The sequence below is a fragment of the Schistocerca piceifrons genome, chromosome 11 (genome assembly GCF_021461385.2).
Source record: "Schistocerca piceifrons isolate TAMUIC-IGC-003096 chromosome 11, iqSchPice1.1, whole genome shotgun sequence".
Classification (NCBI taxonomy): domain Eukaryota; kingdom Metazoa; phylum Arthropoda; class Insecta; order Orthoptera; family Acrididae; genus Schistocerca; species Schistocerca piceifrons.
In genome coordinates this window covers 137141623-137165692 of record NC_060148.1, presented here as the reverse complement: position 1 = coordinate 137165692, position 24070 = coordinate 137141623, and the positions used below count along the sequence as shown (strand labels likewise).

The following is a 24070-nucleotide window of genomic DNA, read 5'->3' as shown; positions in this document are numbered from 1 at the left end:
TGGAGGCATGTATATAGTCGCTGTATATACCAGCGTTATACGAAAGGATATGACTGGCGGTGGTGCAAGGCAACTTCCGCCATGCACCATATTGTGACTTATAGAATATGTATGTAGATGCATATGTACCAGTACTCAGCATGCCACCTGGCGGTGTGTGGCGGAGGATTCTTCAAGCATCGCCAAGTGACAGTCTCTTTACCGGGCTTGCCGCATCGTCTAGGTGTTATGCAAGCAAAACACAGTCTTTGGCTCGTCTTCCCTAGAAGATTTGATCGTTCCTATTTAAGTTGGTCCTAATTGTAATACCTTGGGATTTATCTGAAACGGCACCCTTTCGATTTATGTGACTCATCGAGTAAAAGAAATATAACGGATTCCTTCTAGTTCTCCTGTGGATGACGTAACACTTTTCATTATTTAGCATCAACTGCCACTTAACGCACCGCGCCGATAACCTCTCTATATCATTTTGCCATTGTGTCTGATCCTCCGATGACTTTACTAGACGGTAAAAGAGAGCATCATCTGCAAACAATGGCTGCTCAGATTGCCTCCTAAATCGTTTTTATAGATTAGGAACAGCACAATGACTACAACACTTCCTTGTTTTACTCGACGACTTTCGCGAACTCTCACCAGGCAAACAGGAATACGGCGGTCATCCGGATGAGAGGCGTCACGCCACGCTTCCCGTGGTTTGGCCGTCCTGCGGCAGACTTCCGCTGCGCCCGCCGTCATATTGAGCGCGCGCTCCCTGCGGCGCGCACTGCTTCTGTTTGTTCCCCAGTGTCGACAGCGGACAATGCAGCCGGCGGGCGTAATTGCCACAGTGGCAGCTCTGCTTGCAGCAAACGGGACCTCCTCGGTGCTGGACTGCGTCTGCAGCCACCTCGACTCTGGCAGAATCTCTGAAAGTTTCCGTACAGCTATCACGCTATGGGACTACTGTGTTGATGAAGGTAAGTGCTTTTTCGTGCAGTACAGACTGACAAGACCTTATGCACAGTGCAGTTTTCAGTCACGCACAGGCGCCTTGGCTTACACATACTCTTATCAAAGATTATACCTTTTTTTCCCTGACAGTGAAGGACTGCATTGGGGACAAACTGCACTTCATTCTCACCCTTTTCGGTCAATGTACTTTGTAACACCCATTCGCAAGTGAAAAAATATCATAAAGTACGATTTGGAAAGACGGTAAATTAAGCATGTATATTTCCGAACTGAGCCCAAAACGTTTCTCATATGTGGGAGAATAGATGGAAGTAAGATGTTGCGAAATACAACGTGTAGATTCTTTAAAACCGGAGCACCTTCGTGCAGAATTTCTGCCGTACCTCGTCATAACAGCACCCTTTACGTATTTTCCGTAGTTCTGTATTCTACATAATCGTGGACATTGATATTACAATAAAAAACAATTCACAATGAATATAGTGATGTCAAACGGCTCTTAACTACTTAACGTACAGCGATATATTTATAAGAAAGAAAATGAAATACAAACTAAGAACAAAATTTCGATCGTTGCCAAGCACAATGAAGAGTGGAAAGTTCCGAGTGACAAGAGAAAATGGTGGGCTGCATTCTGCGCTTCAGAAATTAACATTCGCCGTTGTGTCATCGCGGTGCAGAGGACGTATCCCTAGCGGTACAGCACAGACATCGGTGGCTGACGCCTCAAGTGGCTGGGACGGAGTTCACTACCTTGCCTGCACTGTGCAACTTACCTTTCCGAACAGTTTAATTTCCTAAATTAAGTATAATATTTTTGTAGTTCTAAAATTACCTTACAATGAGCCTGAAAACGTTCGTAGGGTTGAATCGCCTGTAGACGTATAGAAAAAGACCATCCTCCTTTCCTTTTTCGTGATGGATCTATGACTCTGTCGTTGAAATTTGGAAACCTGTGAATCGTTTTCTTTGCAACAGATACCACGGCGAGACAGCCTATCTTCATCTCTGGTACTTCTAAGAAACTGTTTGATCCGCGACAACGTGCGGAAACACGTCTCTGCTTCACAGCTTCTCATGGGACAGCAGCCGCTGATTTCAGCAGGTTACTGACGTCGCCAAAAGGTTCTTGCAAATTATTTTCAATGACAAACTTTATAAGGGCTCCCGCGTTTTTTTTTTTTTCTTGAAACCTATTTCGAGAATAAATGGTCTGCAGCTCTGTTTTTAACTCAGCTTTACTTAAAAAATTGATAGGACTGCGTAACAGCAGACAGAACATTTTCAGGACACTAATTTTTCAATGAAAGAAAGAAGCGGTGTTTGAGTAAATTAGAGGGCAACAAGTGGCTGCAGAATTCAAACCTCTGTTTCTTCTGTGATACCATTACCATTGTCTCTAATTTTAAAAATTTCGTTTCGGAATGATGCTGCTGCTTACTTTATTGAGAGGCCACCAGTGGTATATTTTTGAAATTGGCTGTACTAGATGTTCACGTAGGGCATACATACATATTATAAAAATGGATATATGTATGTGTGTGTGTGTGTGTGTGTGTGTGTGTGTGTGTGTGTGTGTGTGTGTGGTTTGCAGATGTACCACATCCCCTCCTGGACCGATTTCAACCAAACTTGCTACACACATCTCTTACTGTCAGCAATGAATTGCTGTGGGGGTAATAACTACTCATCTATCATAGTTCAGGACACATAACGTCATAAACAGTTACATGCACGACAAATTGCCTCATAATGCATGACGTCTAAATTTACTGCTTCTTCCCTACCACCTCTGATCACAGCACATTCTGCACACAGTACCGATGTACACCAGGGAATGTACCTGCAAAGTCGTGTCATTGTATGACGCAAGGCCCAGGAAATGTGGCGTCATGAGTGATGAGCTGTGTGAAGAAATGCCGCGTCATGTATGAATTTTTAATACATTTATTCGTTAGAGCTGAGACACACACAGAGTCGAGTCCACTTAAGAGAAATCCCCGATACCTGGTAGAGCTTTCAACATCTTTCAGCTGCGAAGCGCAAACGACTGTAGGCGAAAACATTAGCCACCTGTAGGGCTGTGAAGAGTCTATGCAGGCGTTTACAGAATCGCGGTCTAGACATGAGAATAAGCTGTGCTTACACTTCTGTAAATTATGCGTATTTCTTTGTGCGACTGTTTCGTGATTTTAAAAGTGTTTTCACGAATACATATAAATGAAATTATTTCGATATTACAGAAAAACACAGTTCAATTTTTGTTTTCATATCTCATAGGAAATTGCCAAATGAACACCTCTACATTGCTGGGTTTGTCAGCTAGTTATTTTTATAAGATATCCCTAACCGAAAGGAAAATTTTGTGTGACAGAGTTTTATCCCTAGACCACATGTCTGATTTACATTTGTTGTCTGGCTGCTGGTATCTTCAATGTGTTTAAGACATTCTGGAGTGGCCTCTCTGTTCTCATTAACTGTGAGCACTTTTCACGATTTAAAGTTCCATGTAATGGCCGATCCGTGTGGGATTCTTTGTTTCACAACTGCATCTGGAACAGCCACTTTTCGAGGTGAATGACAGAAAAGTATTGCTACCTCTGCAGTAGTTCCGAAAAACGGTTTCATTTGTTTGTTTCGACTTGTCGCTTGGGCAAAAATTAAGTTCAGTGAATGTTCATAACAATGTACGTAATACACGAAATTATGCCCTTATATTACAGTTGATTGGATTTCTGTATGATGGTCACGCATGACGCTGGCGCCATCATAAATTTGAGATATTACGTTTTCTTTCGTTTCTTGGACAACATCGGCGAGTACATCTTTAATTGATTCAGCCAAGGAGGTAGCACTGATAAGCGATTGATTTGAAAACATGCAAAATCTTTCAACCGGCTCTTCAGCAGATAACAGAAAACGAAATACTACCAGTAACTGAAATTTAGAAGCTACATCAGATGTTTCGTCCGCTAACAGAGACACAAAAACTGTCTCCGATAGTTCTGCATTATCTTCGTTCTGACACACATGTAACGTACAGTCCAATAAATTCTTCTGTATACCACTGGGTGCACCTAAAAGACAGCAGCATTGCTCACCTGCTCTTTCACATCCGCAGCTGACGCGGAAGTGAAGTTTACCCGTTCCCTAAGTATTCTAGGACTGTTAGATTCTACTGTTTCATCATGTACACATAGCGCAAGTTCAGACTCACTGCAGAACTTTATCTCGGAAAGAACATAGCGAGTTTGTCTTATATCGCCGTTCTGTATTCCAGTATTTTGCCTGAAAGCTAAGATGTTGCATAATTTCTGTTTTTCCAAGGACTGATAAAGCTAAAAAAGCATTCTTATGTCCAATAGATTCCCCACACTTCTTAACCTTCTCTGTTAGATGACTTACAAGGAAACTGTTAAGTGCGACGTCGCAGGAACAGTCTTTAGTAAGGCTTATTCGAAAGTGAAAATTATGACCAGAAAAATATTAACTGGTGATGACGCACCATGTTCACAGAAAACGAGACTCTGGGATGCGCAGAGATCAACCTTCTATGGGGTGCATGTATTACACCTCACAAAATGGACATCATCGACATCCAAGAAATGTAAGAAACAAACCATTAACTTGGACCACGGAAACCGAATAAAAATGGCGCGTCTCAATGATCACAAAGGTTCGCACCATCGAGATCAAAGACGAGCTCCTTGGTAGCTACGAAGCGTGCAAGGCATCCAGTCTTGAAGAATGCATACAGAAATCACATTGGAGTAACATGGTGACGAGAACTGATGGAAAGTGATGGCGTGCAACCGAATGCGAAACAGCCTGTCGTGGAGCGTATCGTGAAACTGGCTGTCCTTTAAGGCGTTGATGCAGATAGTGCAATAATATGTTTTACACGCACAGAAAAGACAAACATGTGGAGGTTGAATTCATCTGGTGGTTCCAGGTGATATGAACTGCAATGTCACACACTTTCCAGGAGCGATAGTTTGTTCTTTAGGAGTTTACTTTTATACGCAGACTACGAATCAAACAAAAGCAACTTATTTTGACGAGCTATTAGCCAAATGCAGTGTTCATACCATAGTTGCAGTTATCTAACGCCCGTTCTCCCACTCTTGCTTGCTATGATGTAAATATCCCCTACTGCCCTTGCCAAAGTCACTCACATGAGAAAGGATCAAGGGGCGCTAAGCAACTCTTAGTTCTTGCAGAGCAATGAATAGCGTTCCAGCATATTTACCATCCGATTAAAGAGTCAGTTAATTGTATACGAATTGATATTCCATGATCTTGATAGAATTCTCTTGATACCTTTAATTTCCAGGGTCCCTTTCATATGTGTTTCCTCTTCAAACGCAGATTGGTTGCAGTTGAAAACAAATTCCTTACTCAACGATAAGATAAGTTTGAATATCTCCCCTACAAATTTCTGGGCCGATTCCGTAGTATGCTGCGCATCGTCAAGCTTCGTTTGAAATTTCATTGTCCTACAATTCTGTAGCACAGTTTGACGTTAAGCAAGCATCCACTATTTCTCTTGAAATCACTATATGTATGTCGCGCGCAGTTTGATGTGGACAACGTAGTAGGTCACCAGCATCTACATCCCGTAAATTGTATCGAGCATCCTCGAAACGCGAAAACATCAGTTTTTGTGACAAGTGCGTCTTGTCTGTTTCATAACCGTAGTTTTTCTTATGCACTAACGGTCATATTTCTGCGAACTTCTTCAAAATTCACTACTGGCCATTAAAATTGCTACACCGCGAAGATGACGTGCTACAGACGTAAAATTTAACCGACAGGAAGAAGATGCTGTGATATGCAAATGATTAGCTTTTCAGAGCATTCACACAAGGTTGGCGCCGGTGGCGACACCTACAACGTGCTGACATGAGGATACATTCCAACCGATTTCTCATACACAAACAGCAGTTGACCGGCGTTGCCTGGTGAAACGTTGTTGTGATGCCTCGTGTAAGGAGGAGAAATGCGTACCATCACGTTTCCAACTTTGATAAAGGTCGAATTGTAGCCTATCGCAATTGCGGTTTATCATATAGCGACATTGTTGCTCGCGTTGGTAGAGATCCAATGACTGTTAACAGAATATGGAATCGGTGGGTTCCGGAGGGTTATACGGAACGCCATGCTGGATCCCAACGGCCTCGTATCACTAGCAGTCGAGATGACAGGCATGGCTGTAACGGATCGTGCAGCCACGTCTCGATCCCTGAGTCAACAGGTGGGGACGTTTGCAATACAACAACCATCTGCACAAACAGATCGACGACGTTTGCAGCAGCATGGCAAAACTTCATTTTTTCGGATGAATCCAGGTTCTGTTTACAGCATCACGATGGTCGCATACGTGTTTGGCGACATCGCACTGAACGCACATTGGAAGTGTGTATTCGTCATCGCCACACTGGCGTATCACCTGGCGTGATGGGATGGGGTGCCATTGGTTACACGCCTCGGTCACCTCTTGTTCGCATTGACGGCACTTTGAAGAGTGGACGTTACATTTCAGATGTGTTAGTACCAGTGGCTCTGCCCTTCATTCGATGCCTGCGAAACTCTACATTTCAGCAGGATAATGCACGACCGTATGTTGCAGGTCCCATATGGGCCTTTCTGGATACAGAAAATGTTCGACTGCTGCCCTGGCCAGCACATTCTCCAGATCTCTCACCAACTGAAAACCTCTGGGCAATGGTGGCCGAGCAACTGGCTCGTCACAATACGCCAGTCACTGCTCTTGATGAACTGTGGTATCGTGTTGAAGCTGCATGGGCAGCTGTACCTGTACACGCCTTCCACGCTCTATTTGACTCGATGCCCAGGCGTATCAAGGCCGTTATTACGGCCACAGGTGGTTTTTCTGGGTACTGATTTCTCAGGATCTATGCACAGAAATTCCGTGAAAATGTAATCACTGTCAGTTCTAGAATAATCTATTTGTCCAATGAATATCCGTTTATCATCTGCATTTCTTCGTGGTGCAGCAATTTTAATGGCCAGTAGTGTATATTCGTAATTGTTGTTTTCCTATGCCACGGATGATTTTCCAAATACAAAATTACGTTTAGTACCAACAGCTAGGACAACGACTGTCCTTCAGTACGTTTCACTGGAAACAGCAACTGGGGCTCCCTGTCCGACAGCGTCGATGAAGTGCCCCACACCTGTCTCAGTAACACTTTCTTTCTATTGCCGTGCACGTGTCACCACCACTATACGCCTTTTGTACATTGTCCGCACGACACCACCCATTCCACTGCCTCATTTGCAGAAAGGCTAATCCTTCATCTGCCACTTCTTTCTCACTCAGCGAAATTTCTTGGATTTCTTTCTGACGGAATCTCAACTTGGGCTACTGTTACTGAAGATATAACGCTATGTTTGCTTTGTTTATCGTTGCCATTGCTCTGCTTTGTATCAACACCATTAGCACTGTAGCACTATCGTGAGTTACTCGTCGACTAAGCAGTTCAGCTACGCTCCGTAGCCTCGTGCTGTCGACAGCATTTGATAGCTCCAGTCCCTCCCCCTGTTGGCATCTGCAGCCAGTGTTGTGTTAGCACGGTAGGCAAAATGTGGGGCGTCAAATGACGTTAGATCTGACATGTCAAGGCATGTACAGCTTGTGCCTTTACCCTTAGCTAACAGCAAACACGGAAAACAAAATGGGTTATTGGTAGGAGTGAAGCAGGAAATGCAAATGTTGCTTTTACAAACATTTACGTTAAAAGAGCTGCAGAATGCCTTACCTCGGCTTGTTTACGCTTGCCTTAACTCGAGCTGAGGCGGCGGCCTCTGAATTTCATAATTCCCTTCGAAGCTTTAAGGTGTTTCATCTAGAGAGATGTACTCCCGCAATTTCATTACTTCACACTAATTATATTTTTGGCGCTGCTATTTTTTTCCGCCAGTATATTAATGGCGATCTTTCCCGTCACTCCTGTCTGCTGTAGGAATGCCCATAAACTTCCTCACGGAGGTTCAGAAGTGAAAGTGAACCTTGGCAATCCCGGGTAATGCTTTCAGTCATACACTTGCTATTTGAACAAGATAAAATATCACACGATAAAAACTAAAGATGAAGAAAAAGTGATCTCATACGAAGCAGAATCGAAGTACGATTGTTTCATGACATATATTTATAATCTGCACAACCGTCTCTTTTCTGGGGCTTGTAGAGTTTCCAGACTTACGGAGGTTCCAGGCTGTGGCGGAGTGTGTTCCCGCGGCGCGAGTCGCCCAGTGCGGGGGTGGGGGCCGTGGCCCGCTGCGTGGGAGGCCGGCCTGCCTGCAGCCAGACACACAGGTCGGGGAGTACGTGGAGGAGGCGCGCCAGTCGGCCGTAAACACACTTTCACTTAATCAAAATAGGAGTAGTTTCCTATCGTTACAGTGATTGTCAGGGAAAGTCCCTCAGTCATTGGCCGTAACTGTGGCATTATTCCAGTACGGGAAGCTTCAAGTATCGCTGCACAGTTGACGGATACAGGCTCTCGCGAGAATACATCGCAGGTTACGGAGACCGCCAAGTGAGTCAGTCGGCCCTCAGACACGACGAGGCGGAGGTCTCCGTGTTGTGCCAGGAGCGTGGACTTCCCTCTGTACGAGTCAATTACGTTCATTGATATCAGGTGTGCATTACTCGAACGTTCGCAGTGGTTAATTACAATAGGCATACAGCAATGGCATCCCGATTTTTCGGTTAACAGTAGCAGCTGCCCACAGTCCCATCAGAAGCGACTGTTTGTATGTTTACAGCCCGGTAGCCACACCGACTGGGAGAGACGTCGTCAGAGTTAGCCGTCTCACTGGGCAGGTACGGAACTTTCAGAATGTTTACCGGCGAGGTAGCCTCAGCTGGACTCCCTAAGCGAAGCGGATCTGACGAGTGTAGCTGCGCGGGCTGACCGTCTGTTCCTTCACAGAGACATTACGCTTTCTTCTTTCCTTTTGCTTCATTTTGCAGTCTAACTCACTGAGGGTTTTGTCACGCATTTGCTCAAAAAGACTTGAGTCCCTCGTGAGCGAATGAGCAGGCAGAATATCTTTTGTGTGTCCAGAGATTCTGCCGTAAACTTTCTGGCAGGTGAGAACAGATCAGCGCTTTTTAGTCCAAAGCCACTCTCTGCCACTCAGTGCCTTCATTGCTGCTTTATCTGCGGCGAGGAACCGTATGTCAACCGCACTTGCATATCAGTCGACAATTTCGATTAATTCTAAAATGATCTCAACATTTGATGAGTACTTAGCTATTACATTTGTTTTCTCTCTGCTCCGTAAGCGCTGAAGGTTCCCACACAAGTACAAAGGGACAGAAGTGCAGGTACTGCCTCGGAAGTGTACAGAACAACGAATGGCAGCGCCTCTGCTACTTACCTAACGAGATACCCTGGGTAATCACGGCTACAGCTAAGAGGAAAATACAGCTCAGAGGCGGATCCCAGAGATTAAAACGAGAGGAGAGTGGTATGCCGATTGCATCATTGGGAATTCCAGCTTTTCAGGCTGCAGTTATTTGACTGTGACGCAGTACTTGGCAGGTAGACTGTGATGAGACAGGCTAAGTTTGCGGCGCTCCAGGAGATGAGAGTACAGAATGCCTGGGGTCGTCATTCACGGCCCAGCCTGGACTGGAGATCTTAAGTCACCAGGAAAGGCTCCCACCGGCTGCCGCTCGAGTCCGGAGCGCCCTGCCGCCTGCAGCCCAGCTGCCTCCCGGCCAGCCTGGAGTCTCCTCTCCAGCCCCGCACTGCCAGCTCTGACACCAACGTGAGACTGTATCTGCTCTGGCGTTCTGCAAAGATCTCTGAGCGCGGGTCCAAATGTCTTAGCCCCAATCTCGCCAACCAAACCAGTTAACGATAAGTGCGATCTTCACTTAAATATTACTGTCTGCGCCTAGCCAGGTACTTCGCACGTTCCTGTGGTAGCGGTGCTAACTCTGTCAAGCTGGGGCAGAACAGCATGGCTGACATGCGACATTAAATTATTTTGTTGAAAGAATGTCGAAAATATCGCAAGCGAGCTGTCTCAAGGACTCAGAAATGTAACAGCTGCGATCAGTGTAACCAATTACGTATTGTATACCAAGTGGCTCCCCGTGAGATAGGCGAGAGTGCAACGTGGCATTCTCCGCTCTGCTCAGGGCCTCGATGCACGGATCGTCCACACCGATGCTGCAGTCAGAACCTCGGCTCATACGGAATGACGGCACAGTGTCCAGTGTTGTGCTGTCGGCGCAGCTCTTCCCGCTTCCTCGTCAAGGGGAGCCGCCGCAGTGGCCGCCGTGCCGACAGTCAGCTGACTTGTTCACCTTTTGCTTGTAAAAGTATGCAGCACACCTCACGCCGTGTCGATTATCGTTGGCTGCAGCTCTCTTAGTGTTTCACTTTCAGTAACTGCTGGTACTGATGTGCATATGAGTAGCCCATGGAAGCTCGTGAGTCACGAGTGCAGACCTCTAAGTGACTGAAGAACGTTTTGCAGATTGGCTACTGGGGTTCCCAACGTGCGACAGCCTGGAGCAGCCGCCCCCTCCGTGGTCAGCTGCGCAGCGCCTGGCAGCCCGGCTCTGGGACTCCGCACTGCCGCCGCCGCCAGCAGGTGGAGCGGCGGAGGGAGGGGGGTGCGCCGGCGCCCTGGCGCAGCTCCGCCCCCTCACGTTGGGCGAATCCATGGAAGTCCTCGTGGAGCTCGACTGCCAGATCGCTGACGACTGTATCGACTCCCGCTGTGTACCGAGGTATGTAGACCACTCGACGCCATTACTGCTAACTGTACAACTAACTCTTTCCTTAAATTTATTGTCAATGCTGTTACCTACTTTTCCAGTTTTGCGATACTAACTATCTGTCAATAAGGGCACATTTGTGAGACCCAAAGAGGAAGCGCGCTAATACCTTCTGCCGCCGCCTCTTTTGTTGACACTTTCCACCGAGCAGTCAATGGAATGTGCCTCGTGGCATACGTCTCTCTCCGCTCGCTGTCTCCACATATCGCTACAGCAGACAGCAAATAATCTGATGATGACAGTCGAAGACTGAAAGCGGTAACTAACAATAAAAGCTTTTCATTGCTTGCCTTACTAAAATTGAATTTATATTCCTATTTCCCAACCGTATTATCAAAAATCAATAAAAGTACAGCGTCGTTTGAGATGACAACAGCTGTAGCTCGATATCGTTGTTAGTTGTATATTAGTTCAAAAGTGAACAATAAACACTGCAAGTGGCTAAATTAATTACTTTTCGAAAGAAGCAATTGTAGAGTCAACACCCCGCACCACCAGGTTACAGTAATACTCCACAACATTTGCTGTATATACGTAATTAAAATCTCTAACATGGCAGCAGTCAGCAACAGTAAAATTATGGAAGCCATAGGAATCGAACAGCCAACCAGTGGCACGTCAGATGTTTATTCACACTTTTACCTTACTTTACTGTTCATTAAGCCATGTGGCTATACCTTAGCATTTATATGGCTCATTTTAGTGTTGACTGAGCTTTATGACCTGTTTTCTCTTTTCACACAATAACTTTACACACGTTACTACTTCTTCCAAGGAAGAAAGGTTTATGATCTGTTTAAACCTAGGTAAGGATTCGAATAAACTTGTCAAGTACAACTAGCTGGTGCATGATTCCCATTCTTTCCGTACGTCATTAAGTTATTGTAAGACAGTCACATTCAGGCCAACTTTTACTTCAAGGATCATGAAATGGCATCACGGTATTACCGCCTCTAGCCTCGAAGACTTCGTCAACTCGGCGGGGAAGAGAGTTCCGAAAGTTTCTTCAGCATCTGACCGAGGCCTCCCACCGCTGCATCAGATCCCGCAGAGCTACCAGTGTGTGGGGATGTCGGCTTCCACGTCTCAGCTGCTGTTCCAGACAGTACCGTACAACGTCTGCGGCTCTGAGACCGGGTTGTCTAGCGGTCGCCTCGAGGCGCTGTAGGGCGCCTGAGTGTTCGTGAAACCGGGAGTGTATGCACGCAGCCCTGGGAACACGACTGTGTGTCTCATCTTCTACAACGAAAGGGTCCAGAGAATAGGGCAACACTTCGTCACCGACAATGTTGAAATAAACGTGCTGGTTCAGGTTCACATTAACCTTGGTGACTGAATCCAAGTCTCGGCGACAGAAACACCCCTATGACACCATGGAACCACCAGTGGCTTGAACTGCATCCTCTATAGGCCGTCAGTCCAATTGCCACCTACATAATTTCAGAAGAGGCGAAATCGCGCGACTCGTGTGACGCACCTCCACCCAGCCACTGTCCGTCTCTGTGTGGTTTGGGCAACTCAAGACGCGCAGCTGTGTGTGTCTGTGTGAACGACGGCCGCTGACTCCAAATGTCAAGTCTGTGCAGCCGCCTTCCGAACGATTGCTAGGCAGCTGGTTCAGATGGAGCTGCTTTGCCAGGCATTGGCAATTTGCGTCTGGTTTGAAACCGATCGCCAGTCAGTTGGAGTGACACTCGTCAACAGCCCTGTCGGCTAGGATCTTTTTACGCCACTGCCTCACATCACTATGAGAGGTTCACCACTCGTTGCAGATACTTGGACAGTCCACATTCATAGACCAACAGATCGTGTAACTTTACTAGTGGTGTGGTCGTGGACATGTCGAAACGCAAAAATTCCTTTCTGCCACTTCTCGACGCAGGTGACCGCCCTGATCCCACGCGAGCGACTGGCACGTACACACCGCGATTGTCACCTCACCGTCACCACTGACGTCAACGGTGGAGCGTCACGTGACCGCCTGGTTCCTCCCCTGCAGCACGGCATCCAGCCCTCCAAAGCGACCTCTGTGCTCAATTAAGTGGAGGCATAGCATTTCGGCTGATGAGATTAGTTCATGCTTTCCAGAAGCTCTGCGTTTTGTACACTTTTAGCCAACACTTAATTCGCCTATGATAAGCATCAGGTGGGAAATAACTTTGTAGTTGGTGACTTCAAGCACACTTTGTTCGTTTTTAATTTCACTCATAAATGGCGTACCATAATCGGTGGATTACTTTCTTACTACAAAAGAAATATCGTTTTACGATCGCCACCCAAGTGTTGTTATTGCTGTTAGAGGCATATGTGTGCTGTTCACTGAACATACACCAATTTCAAATCTTAGTTCCTCATTTGCATATAATGCCATTTTAATAACATAAAGGAAAACGTTCCTGATGTTCTGCAACTACTATTTACATAACCACGGACTTGGATTCATGTTCTTATGCTGAGATATGATGGGTTGTGATTAAATTCGTAACATCTGCACAACATTGGGAAAATACGTTGTGATATTATTTTCATGCTCTGTCGATCATCGAGCGATAATTCATTTACGTAGTTTCATTTTCTGTCAAATATGGTTATGTCTCCGTCATACACACATGAAAAAAGTTTTGCATCACCCCAGTTCCCAGAACTGCTGAAGATAGACGTTGATTGTGGATATTGTATCACAGTTACAGTCCCTTCCACTGTTCAGAGATGTCACTAAATCCGCCCAAAGACGTAAACAACCGTGCATGAGCAGCGCTTATTAGACGGAAGGGGTCCGACAGTTCCAGTCGTTCCACCAGGAAGGAGGTACACGGCTGCTGTTGTCTGTAGTTCAACCGTGCCTAGACGGTCAATACCGCGGTTCGATCGCGTCCGCATTGTTACTTTGTGCCAGGGAGGGCTCTGAACAGGAGAAGTGTCCAGGCTTCTTGGAGTGAACCAAAGCGATGTTGTTCGGACACGGAGGAGATACAGAGAGACAGGAACTGCAAATCACATGCCTCGCTCAGGCTGCCCAATGGCTACTACTTCAGTGGATTGTTCATTTATTTATTTATTCATTGCCCATGTTAGTTTCAGAGACAAATATCGCCATCAATGTAAAACATGCAGAAAATAGCACAGTTATAAAACGGTGTAAAACGTTATTACATGTTTACTGTTTGTTTCTTAAATATTGTGTTCTGTGGGTACTTTCATAATAGCTTATTTATTATACATTACAGCGTGGTTTTAGGATTCTTGTTGGTGTTTGAGGCATATTTTCTGTGTTTTTCTGTTGCCGTTTTTCTCAACATAAATCATGTCATTTGCAACTGTGTGAGCGACTATTAGTAAACAAATACGAAAACGTGAACTTACGTATGTCAGCGTTATGCAGTCGGGATTACGGTAGTATTGTGGATACAGTTTTGGTGTGTACTAGGTTGTTACATAGTTTCTCGTGTACTCATGTTCACTGGACGGCTTGCAGCTAGTTCTATACACAGAAATACATAACCGTCGCACTTCTTTCATAATGCATAACGTTACGCCAACTTGCCGCTGGCGTGTCTCGTGAGAAATGTATCACACGTTGCAAGAAGGTTATGAAAATTTAAGCGCGAGTTCTGACGACTTCCGTTCCTCATTTATGTGTCTCTGTCTGATGGGCGAGTGGTTCTTTTGCAAGTGTGTGCTTTCTGTCGTGTGTCGTGCGTCAGTTCTCCCAGAGCAGTGAAGATTGTGTCGTTGAAAAGTGTTGTTTCTTCGTTTATTACGTTCTTCCCTTCCACTATTGCGTTTTGTATGTAATAATTTTCTTCTGTTGTTGTTGGTATAAACAGAAAAACTTCTGGGATAGAATAAAATGACCAACCTAAGTGATTATCCAACACAAAGATATCAAAGGAACCCAAAGGCATTAATAAAAAGCATCACACGCATCCTCACACAGAACCAGACAAAAAGAATGATACAAAGGAATCCTAAAGCTCTACTCTTAACAGGCCTCCCAAAGGTCCACAAACTTCTCATTCTAGTCAGGCCAGCGGTGGACTTCAGAGAGACACATGTACACATTCCTAGAGAAAACATACACATACACAAACAACAGAAGCTTCAAAACGGCAGAAGACATAATAGAGAAAATTAAGAACATCCCCCCAGCAGCAAAACTTGTATCTTCTGACATTACATCCATGTACACACACATACTCACAGAAGAAACTATAAACACTATAGAACAACAGCTAAAGTACAAGAAATTCCCAGAAAGACAAATAAATGAAATCTCATCCACTCCACTTTCAGCAACAACTTGTGTTTGCAAAAAGAGGGGCTAACCATGGGATATCCCCTCAGTGGGAAATTAGTAGGCATATTCTTGGATCGTATAGAGAACACAATATTCAACAACTTTCTAAAACAAGATGAGTACAAAATAATTGACTGGTACCGATACGAGGATGACATAATTGTCTTATAGATGAAACACAAAACAGTTGAAGAGCTACACAGTAACATCAACACAGTACTACCTCAGTCCCACTTCACAAATGAAAGACAAAAAAAAAAAAAATTAATAATCTAAATTTCTTGAATCTTACAGTTACAAGAAACAAGCACCAACATTATTTTTCCATCTTCAGAAAACCCACATCCACAACCGCTGCTACCCATATCTCATCCAACCACCATACATTCAGTAAATATGCCAGCTTTGCACCCATGCTCCACAGGATAAACAGAACACGTCTTAAACAGAAGAGTACACACAGGAACTAAATATAATCAAACACAGCCGGCCGGAGTGGCCGAGCGGTTCTAGGCGCTACAGTCTGGAACCACGCGACCGCTACGGTCGCAGGTTGGAATCCTGCATCGGGCATGGAAGTGTGTGATGTCCTTAGGTTAGTTAGGTTTACGTAGTTCTAAGTTCTAGGGGACTGATGACCACAGCAGTTAATTCCCATAGTGCTCAGAGCCATTTGAACCATTTATAATCAAATTGCTGTTGAAAATGACTACAAAACAGATATCATAAACAAGCTCAACAGCAAGGTAAATATGAAACATAAAAATAGTGGCCACCCACTCAAAAGCACCAGCAAAGAATCTGAAAACCCACAGGCCAAACACACAGACAACACAGCGGGCCACATCACTTCAGGAAACGGAAACATATGGTACACACTGACATACAGTAATAAAATATCACATAGAACTGGAAACATCTAGAAAAAGCAAGGGATACCAATAATATTCTATACAAACAACATAGTTCATAAAAGGCTAAGACCAGACAAAAGAATCTCAGAAAAATTCAGCATGCTGGAATAAACCAGCTCTCATGTAACTGCTATCAGGCCTAACCCATGGGACAAACAATCAAAAATATCCGAACGAAGTACACAGAGTCCTAAAAAGTGACAGCACACATTCCACTTTCGCAAGACACCGAATGAACAAAAACTGTACCTCTACTAATATCGAAAGTGAACAGAGGTCGTCAGAAATGGTTCAAATGGCTCTGAGCACTATGGGACTTAACTGCTGTGGTCATCAGTCCCCTAGAACTTAGAACTACTTAAACCTAACTAACCTAAGGACATCACACACATCCATGCCCGAGGCAGGATTCGAACCTGCGACCGTAGCGGTCACACGGCTCCAGACTGTAGCGCCTAGAACCGCACGGCCACTCCGGCCGGCGAAGTCGTCAGAACTTCCGCTACAATTTTCATAGCGTCCTTGTAACATGCGATACTTTTCTCGCGACACATGCTAATGGCAAGATGGCGTAATGTTTTGGATTATGAACGAAGTGCGAAACTTACGTTTTTCTGTGTGTAAAATTAGCTGAAAGCCGTGCCGCGAACGTAAGTACACGAGAAACTATGTAACAACCGAGTACACATCAAAGCTCTATCCACAACACTACGGCAATCCCAACTGTATAACGCTGACATACATAAGTTAATGTTTATGTATTTGTTTAGTAATAGCCGCTCATACAGTTGCAGATGACATAACCTATACAGCGAAAAACGGAAACAGAGGCACACAGAAAATATGCCCCAAACACCAACAACAATCTTAAAACCATGCCGTACTGTATAATAAATAAGGTATTATGAAAGTACTCACGGGAAACGGGATTTATAAAACAAACAGTACACATATAATAATGTTTTACAGTGTTTTATAACTATGCTATTCTCTGCAGGTTTTACATATAAAGACCCCATGACCCATTAATGATAGCGACATTTGTCACTGAAACTATATTGGGGAATAAATAACTAAACAACAAAGTCGTTTTGCATCGAGAAGGACTCACAGTTCCCTTTTTTTGTATGCAAACACCATCTGGAAGAGTTCCAAATAAAATTATTCTATGGAGACATGACTCACGACTTGAACTCACAGCTTCAGTTTTGACATTTTCTTTTCTCCGGCACCTCGTTCTCGGAATGATAAGATGTCAGCCACGGCATTTTGGTATGCATGTTCCTGTCTTGGAAGAGGCGTATGAAGAGCTGGAAAGAAGACAGGACGACAGGCAACTCCTACGGATAGCTAAAGCAAGAGATAAGGCGACCAAGGACATAACATCAGTGAGGCCGATAAAGGATAAATCAGGTGTAGTATTATACGACCTTGAGAAAATCCTGAATAGGTGGTGGGAGTACTTTCTAAGGCTATTGAATGAGGGCCGGTCGGAGTGGCCGAGCGGTTCTAGGCACTACAGTCTGGACTCGCGCGACCGCTACGGTCGCAGGTTCGAATCCTGTCTCGGGCATGGATGTGCGTGATGTCCTTAGGTTAGTTAGGTTTAAGTAGTTCTAAGTTCTATGGGACTGATGACCTCAGAAGTTAAGTCCCATAGTGCTCAGAGCCATTTCAACATATTGTATGAGGAAAATGTGTAAGAGAAGTATGAGTATGGAGATACAAATGAAAAAATGACCCAAAGTATAAGTAGGAAAGAAGTCCAACATGCGATGAAGAAAATGAAAAATGGGAGGCCCTAGGGGCTGACCAAATACCAAAATACCAATAGAAGCATGGAGAAGTCTGGAAGAACAGGGTACTGATATTCTCTGGGATCTAATGCAGAAGATCTGGAAAGGAGAGAGAACGCCGCATGTGTGGAGAAGCAGTATGCTTCTATATAAGGGCAATTATAGAGGGATAAAAGTGATGTCCCACACAATGAAGATCTTGGAAAGGATATTTGAGAACAGGGTGCGTCTAGAAACTGACGTATGTAAAGAACAGTTTGGATTTATGCCGGGAAGAGGAAGAACCAAGAAAGGATGCGAAAAATCTATATGTTAACCTGGAAGGAGAACAACTAATCATCAAGAAATTTAAATACCTAGGCTCTTACATGAAAAGTAATGGAGGACTGGAGGTCGAACTACGGCAAAGGATAAATAGTTATGGATGAACAGGAGGAAACTGAGCTGAGTACTGTGTGATAAGAAGGTTAGCTGCAGAATGAAAGGAAAGTTTTACAAGTCTGTGGTGAGGCCTGCGATGCTGTATAGTGCAAAAACTTGCCCAATTACAAAAGTCCAAGAGAAAAAGATGGAAGTGGCTGAAATGAGAATGATAAGGTGGATGATTGGGGTGACACGAAAGGATAGACTAAGGAAAGTGTACGCCATGGGAACAATGAAAGTGGAGCCCATAGGGAAGAAGATCCAAGAAAGTAGGCTGAGATGGTATTTACACGTGCAGAGAAGAGGGGAGTACTATGCGGGGAGAAGAGTTGAAGACCTAGAAATCGAAATATCAAGGAGAAGAGGAAGACCGAAACTGAGCTGGAAAGACAAGGTAGCAGGAGACCTATGGGAGAAAAGATGGCTCAGAGAAGAAGCACTGGATAGGAATTTATGGAAGAGAAGGATCCGGCAAAACAACGCCGACCCCACATGATGCCGGAAAAGGCTGATATGACGATTATGAGGATGGCAATGATGTTCCTGTCATTTCTTTAGAATGATTTGGGCAAACAGTAGCAAGCGTAAGTCACAATAGACGGATCAGGTGTCCTTGTTTGGCAAACAGTTTACGAGTTTTTCAAATCGCTGCTTCTAACACTCTGACCTTGTATACAGGATGATGCTGGCTGTGTAATTCCCACCAGATGTTCTGATTATGTTACTTCGTGATCTTCCTAAATTACTTCAGGCAAATGCCCAGGTGATTCCTTCCATGACCTCACGGCCAATTGTCTGCTCATCCTCGTTAAACTAGACTTATGGGTGTCCACATGCCTCTATATACATGTTTTCAGTTGTCAACCTGTGAAGCAACCGATGCCCAATTTTCGTCAAAGATGGATCCTCGAAGGAATAAAATTGCACTACACCTGCTACACGAACCGGGACGAGGGTGCTCAGACCGCCTGATGGTGTCAGTACCCTCTCCACACTCGTCACGTGAGCTCGCGAGGGCCGCCTTCCAGGACTGTGGCGGTACAGGCCCGAGGAGCGACGGCTCGGCCATGTGTGGGCAGCACGACGAGGGTCACGGGCAGGCGCGTCCCAGGGGAGCTGTGGGGCTCCTGCTGCACATGTCGGACATTAATGATCTGGCAGACATAGTTAACAGTCACTGCACAGACGGTGTAGTTGTCTGTACCAAAGTGAACATGGTCAGGGAAAGAGGGGATATGTTGGATTCTGCTCGCGACGACAACGTACAGGAGGTCGCGCAGTCAGGATTTATAAGCGGGCATCCGAGGCTGCCGTCGAATGACAGTACAGGAAAATAGCTAAAATAAAGAGAATATATTTCAGTGCACACTGTGCAAGGAGCGCGCCCAGAGACGGAAGTTACCAGGTTTAGGCCATTCTAGGAGGCCAAACTACTAATTGAAGATGGCAACGGAAGGGGAGGCGCTTCTCATTAACTGATGTTGGTGGCCGTTCGTGGAACGTCTCCCAAGAAAGACGTCTGTTCTGCTCGAGGTCTGGATCACGAGAGAGGGAAGCAACCGTGTTCTGCATTGCAGAGTGCTCCAGTGTCCACACACGTGACCTGTACCCCACACACGCTACTGGGTAAAACCGATGGCGTGAATCCACTAGCAGTCTCAGCACAGGGCTCAAGGCGTCTCTTGTCAGCGGCTTCAACTGGACAGAACTGCCACAGGCAGGCAACTTCTGTCACGTAGGCACAGCGTAAGTTGCTCTGGGAGAAAACTTGTAAAGATTTCATTGGGCCTTTGAAGTAAATTCTTTAAACCATTTCACTAAAATATTCCTTTACTGGCTATCAGCACGTCCAAACGTACTATCTCAAAGCAAAAGCACCGCATGTACCTAATCACATCTGGATAAGATCTTAACCTTCGAGCTGGACAGTGTCATTTATCACAAATTCTTTCTATATGCATTGTTAACTGCCTTACGCATTTTCGAGAGCTACTTGAAACTTTTCACATGTAAACGCTGTTCTCCCATGCCTTTTACTAAAGAAAGCTGCGGTCTGAGCTGCAACTTAAGGTAGTAGAGGAGCTTTTCCTTTTTCTCTCGTCCACATGTCACACACCGTCCTCTTTTCTTGGTGGCAGGCTACCCAATTGTTTCAACCCACGGATCTTTGAATTTCTCTAGGAAAGTTGCTACGTCGACAGGAAGTGAAGCAACCTTATCTGTTTTGACTAGCTGAAGCCTCGCAAGGGAAAATGCTAAGTCTTTCAAGGAAAATGCTCCTTTTGTGGATTTACCTCATTTGCGTCGAAAATGATTTGAGCTCTTATTCCAGCTATATCCATTACAGAATAAGATAAGACCAGTGGCCATCTTCTTGTGACCCATGCTATGGAATGCGCTCTTCCCATTTGATCGACTATGTAGACCCCTCCATTTGTCACATTGTAATAACTGCCTTATTGCAACAAGTTTATCAGTTGCTCTCCCTTCTTGTCTTGAGCTTTTGTCGTCAAAACGGATGCAACGTAAAAGGAACAGCAGTCTTCTATAGCTCGTCACAGCTCCCGTAATCTCCATACTTCTGCCATCTGCTCTCCACAGTTCGACCACATTAGTGTATCTGGCTTACGTAATCCCAGAGAGGTAAAGCAATCCCAGTAATGCCATTATTTCTTCTTCTGTAGTGTTTTTAGCATCCCTTTCTCTTGAATACTGTACACTTTCTTTCTTAGACTGAGTACAGAAGAGTGTGTACTTAATATTTTGTCAATCGTTTCCAGGCTAAGTACTGTCCATTTCACTTATGACCTTTCTGGATACGCTTTATGACCCAGGAAATATATTTACAATATTCTTTCTTCTTGTTTTTATGACTACATTAGCGCATAATTGATTACATTTTCATTTTTCTCTTTCCTAATAAAAATATAAACAGCGGAGAGCGACTGTTCGCGGCCATCGTCTGAATTGTGTTCCCGTTCGGGATCCGAACCTCGGTCACGTCGTGTGGCAAACTGTTCCTCTTCTTCCTCAGCGTCATCGCCAATTTCCTTGCCTGATTCGGTGTCGAACCCTGGATCCTCGTCGAGTGGCCACGCAGCCTCCTCGTTGTCGGCCAGCTTTGTTGTGGCCTGTACAGGTGGCAGGGCCCGCTTGTGGACGAAAGGTAACGAGATGAGAGTGCAAGGAACGCCACTTACACGACTGGGCGCGTTGTGTACCTTGTATTCTAAGACGGCACACGCGTTGTTTATTATGCTTTTCTGCTGCTCACTTGGACGTATGACAACACAACTTACCACTGAGCTAGCTGAAGCTATAATGAAGGAATAGGTACGGCTGGCAATTTTATAACAACAATGCAATTTTTTTATTTATTATGCAGAGAATTGGACAAGACAATGCCATTTGCGGGTGGCGCATTTTATGCATAGTCCCGCTCAATCGAGAGTTAAACTGCAGTGAAAACTTAAAACTTCCTTTACTTGTTTGTAAACGTAAAACTGTGCACTTAAAAAATAAGCAGATAATAGTTATCCTACACCTGCCATACCAGTGAGTAATATTTGGAATCAGTCGGTTTATAGAAACACGTAGATGCGCGAAACACAGAAATCTGTACTGGCAGTCGCAAATATTCCCTTAAAGCCTACCTGTAAATAAAAGTTATTTGAAAACGTCCTGCCTTCAACAAAACACAGTTTCTTCTTTTTCACCCATACATGTTTCGGCGAAGCTTTACCGTCATGAGAGGTTCCCTTCATTTTTCTGCCGAGCAAAGGATATATTCAAACTTCCTGGCAGATTAAAACTGTGTGCCGGACCGAGACTCGAACTCGGGACATTCGCCTTTCGCAGGCAAGCGCTCTACCAACTCAGCTACCCATGCACGACTCACGCCCTGTCCTCACAGCTTTACTTCTGTCAGTACCTCGTCTCCTAAAGTTCACAGAAGCTCTCCTGCGAACCTTGCAGAACCAGCACTCCTAGAAGAAAGGATATTGCGGAGACATGGCTTACCCACAGCCAGGGGGATGTTTCTAGGACGAAATTTTCACTTTACAGCGGAGCGTGCGCTGATATGAAACTTCCTGGCAGATTAAAACTGTGTGCCGGACCGTGACTCGAACTCGGGACTTCCGCCTTTTGCGGGCAAGCGCTCTACCAACTCAGCCACCCAAGCACGACTCACGCCCCATCCTCACTGCTTTCAATCCGACAGTACCTCGTTGAGTCGCGTTTGGGCAGCTCAGTTTGTAGAGCGCTTGCCCGCGAAAGGCGAAGGTCCCGAGTTCGACTCTCGGTCCGGCACACAGTTTTAATCTGCCAGGAAGTTTCATATCAGCGCACGCTCCGCTGTAAAGTGAAAATTTCGCTCTAGAACATCCCCCTGGCTGTGGCTAAGCCATGTCTCCGCAATATCCTTTCTTCCAGGAGTGCTAGTTTCTGCAAGGTTCGCAGGAGAGCTTCTGTGAAGTCTGGAAGGTAGGAGACGAGGTATTGGCGGAATTAAAGCTGTGAGGACGGGGCGTGAGTCGCGCTTGGGTAGCTGAGTTCGCGTGGCCAGCAGTCTGGCTTTAGCTGTCGCCGCGGTCGCACGCTCCTCAAGTTTGCTCCGTGAACGTTCAGTGTTTACGCCAGTGTTTTCGTGTTTCGTGACTGTTTATTGGCTTTTTGCACGTGAATTAAGTGTTATAAATTGAGCTATTGGTCTTCGTTCATGTCGTCTTTCTACGTAGTCCTATTGGGATTTCGGCGTTTTCCGAAATTTCTTCGCTGCAGAACACCATGGCAAACTCCGTGAGAAAAAACACCGTGATTTTCACCTTCGACAAGTACACCCGTCCAGTACAGCCCTCTCCACTTGAAATACACGACTGGATTACCGAAGTATTTGGGCTTCATCCTGAATCTGTTCATACCATGCAGCTAGACTCTGATGAATACTGCATTTTTGTAAAGTTTAACGATTCCGTGAGTGTTGACCGCTTTCTGGAAAAATTTCGTTATGAAACGGAATTTATACAGCGTGATGGTACTAAAAGTACTGTAAAACTCAGGAATTCCGAGTCTGTAATTAGAAATGTTAGGGTTTTTAATATTCCCATAGAAGTAGACAACTCGAAAATTAAAGATATCCTTTCAAAGTGTGGGGTTGTCAGGCAAATAGTCAACGATAGGTGGGCTTCACATTTCAAGCTGCAGTGCTTTAACGGCATTCGCTCCTTGGAGATGGAAGTGAAGGCAAACATTCCCTCCCACATCGTTGTTGACGGGCACAAGGCGCATGTTATTTACTCATGGCAAACCCCTACATGTCATGTATGTAACGAATCTGGTCACCTCCGTCAGGACTGCCCTCGCCGTGTTTTTGTGCTAAGAAATAACCTTACGCAACGCCGGAAATTAACACTCAACGATTTGTTGCCAGCCAGTAATACAACAGAGGCGGCGGCTGTCGTGGATCCGGTTACTACCTCTGAAAATGTTGCACTTAATGGTAATGACTTTCCGTCTTTAAAACCTGCATTAACTGCTGAAATTCCGTCCCGTGACAGCGAGACTCCCACTAAAAAACGTCCTCTAGAGGACACTGAAAAAAATGTTGATGAGGACTCTTCCTGTGAAACACCCGTTGCCAGGAAGCCGAAGCCAAGTCCTGTTGGAAGTGGTAAAAGGAGATTAAATGCAGGTCGACGTGGCTCCCGCACAAGGAATTATACCGCCACGAGCAGATAGTGACGCAGCTGGTAGTGACCTTTCACAGAAATGTGACCCTGAGCCTGAGGTCACAGCTGCAATAACCGCATCGAGTGCACAGCCCACACAGTGCGAACAGTACGAGGAAGTACAACCTGCT

The 24070-nt window shown here is 45.2% G+C and overlaps 1 protein-coding gene across 1 annotated transcript; it reads left to right on the top strand.

Annotated features, from left to right (window-relative positions):
- Positions 1-795: 795 nt before the first annotated feature.
- LOC124719910 lies at positions 796-11032 on the top strand. The gene is made up of 3 exons (XM_047245096.1): positions 796-962; positions 10477-10732; positions 10822-11032. Exons 1-3 carry the CDS (start codon positions 806-808, stop codon positions 10847-10849), a joined length of 441 nt encoding a protein of 146 aa, XP_047101052.1. The 5' UTR covers positions 796-805; the 3' UTR covers positions 10850-11032.
- The last annotated feature ends 13038 nt before the right edge of the window (positions 11033-24070 follow it).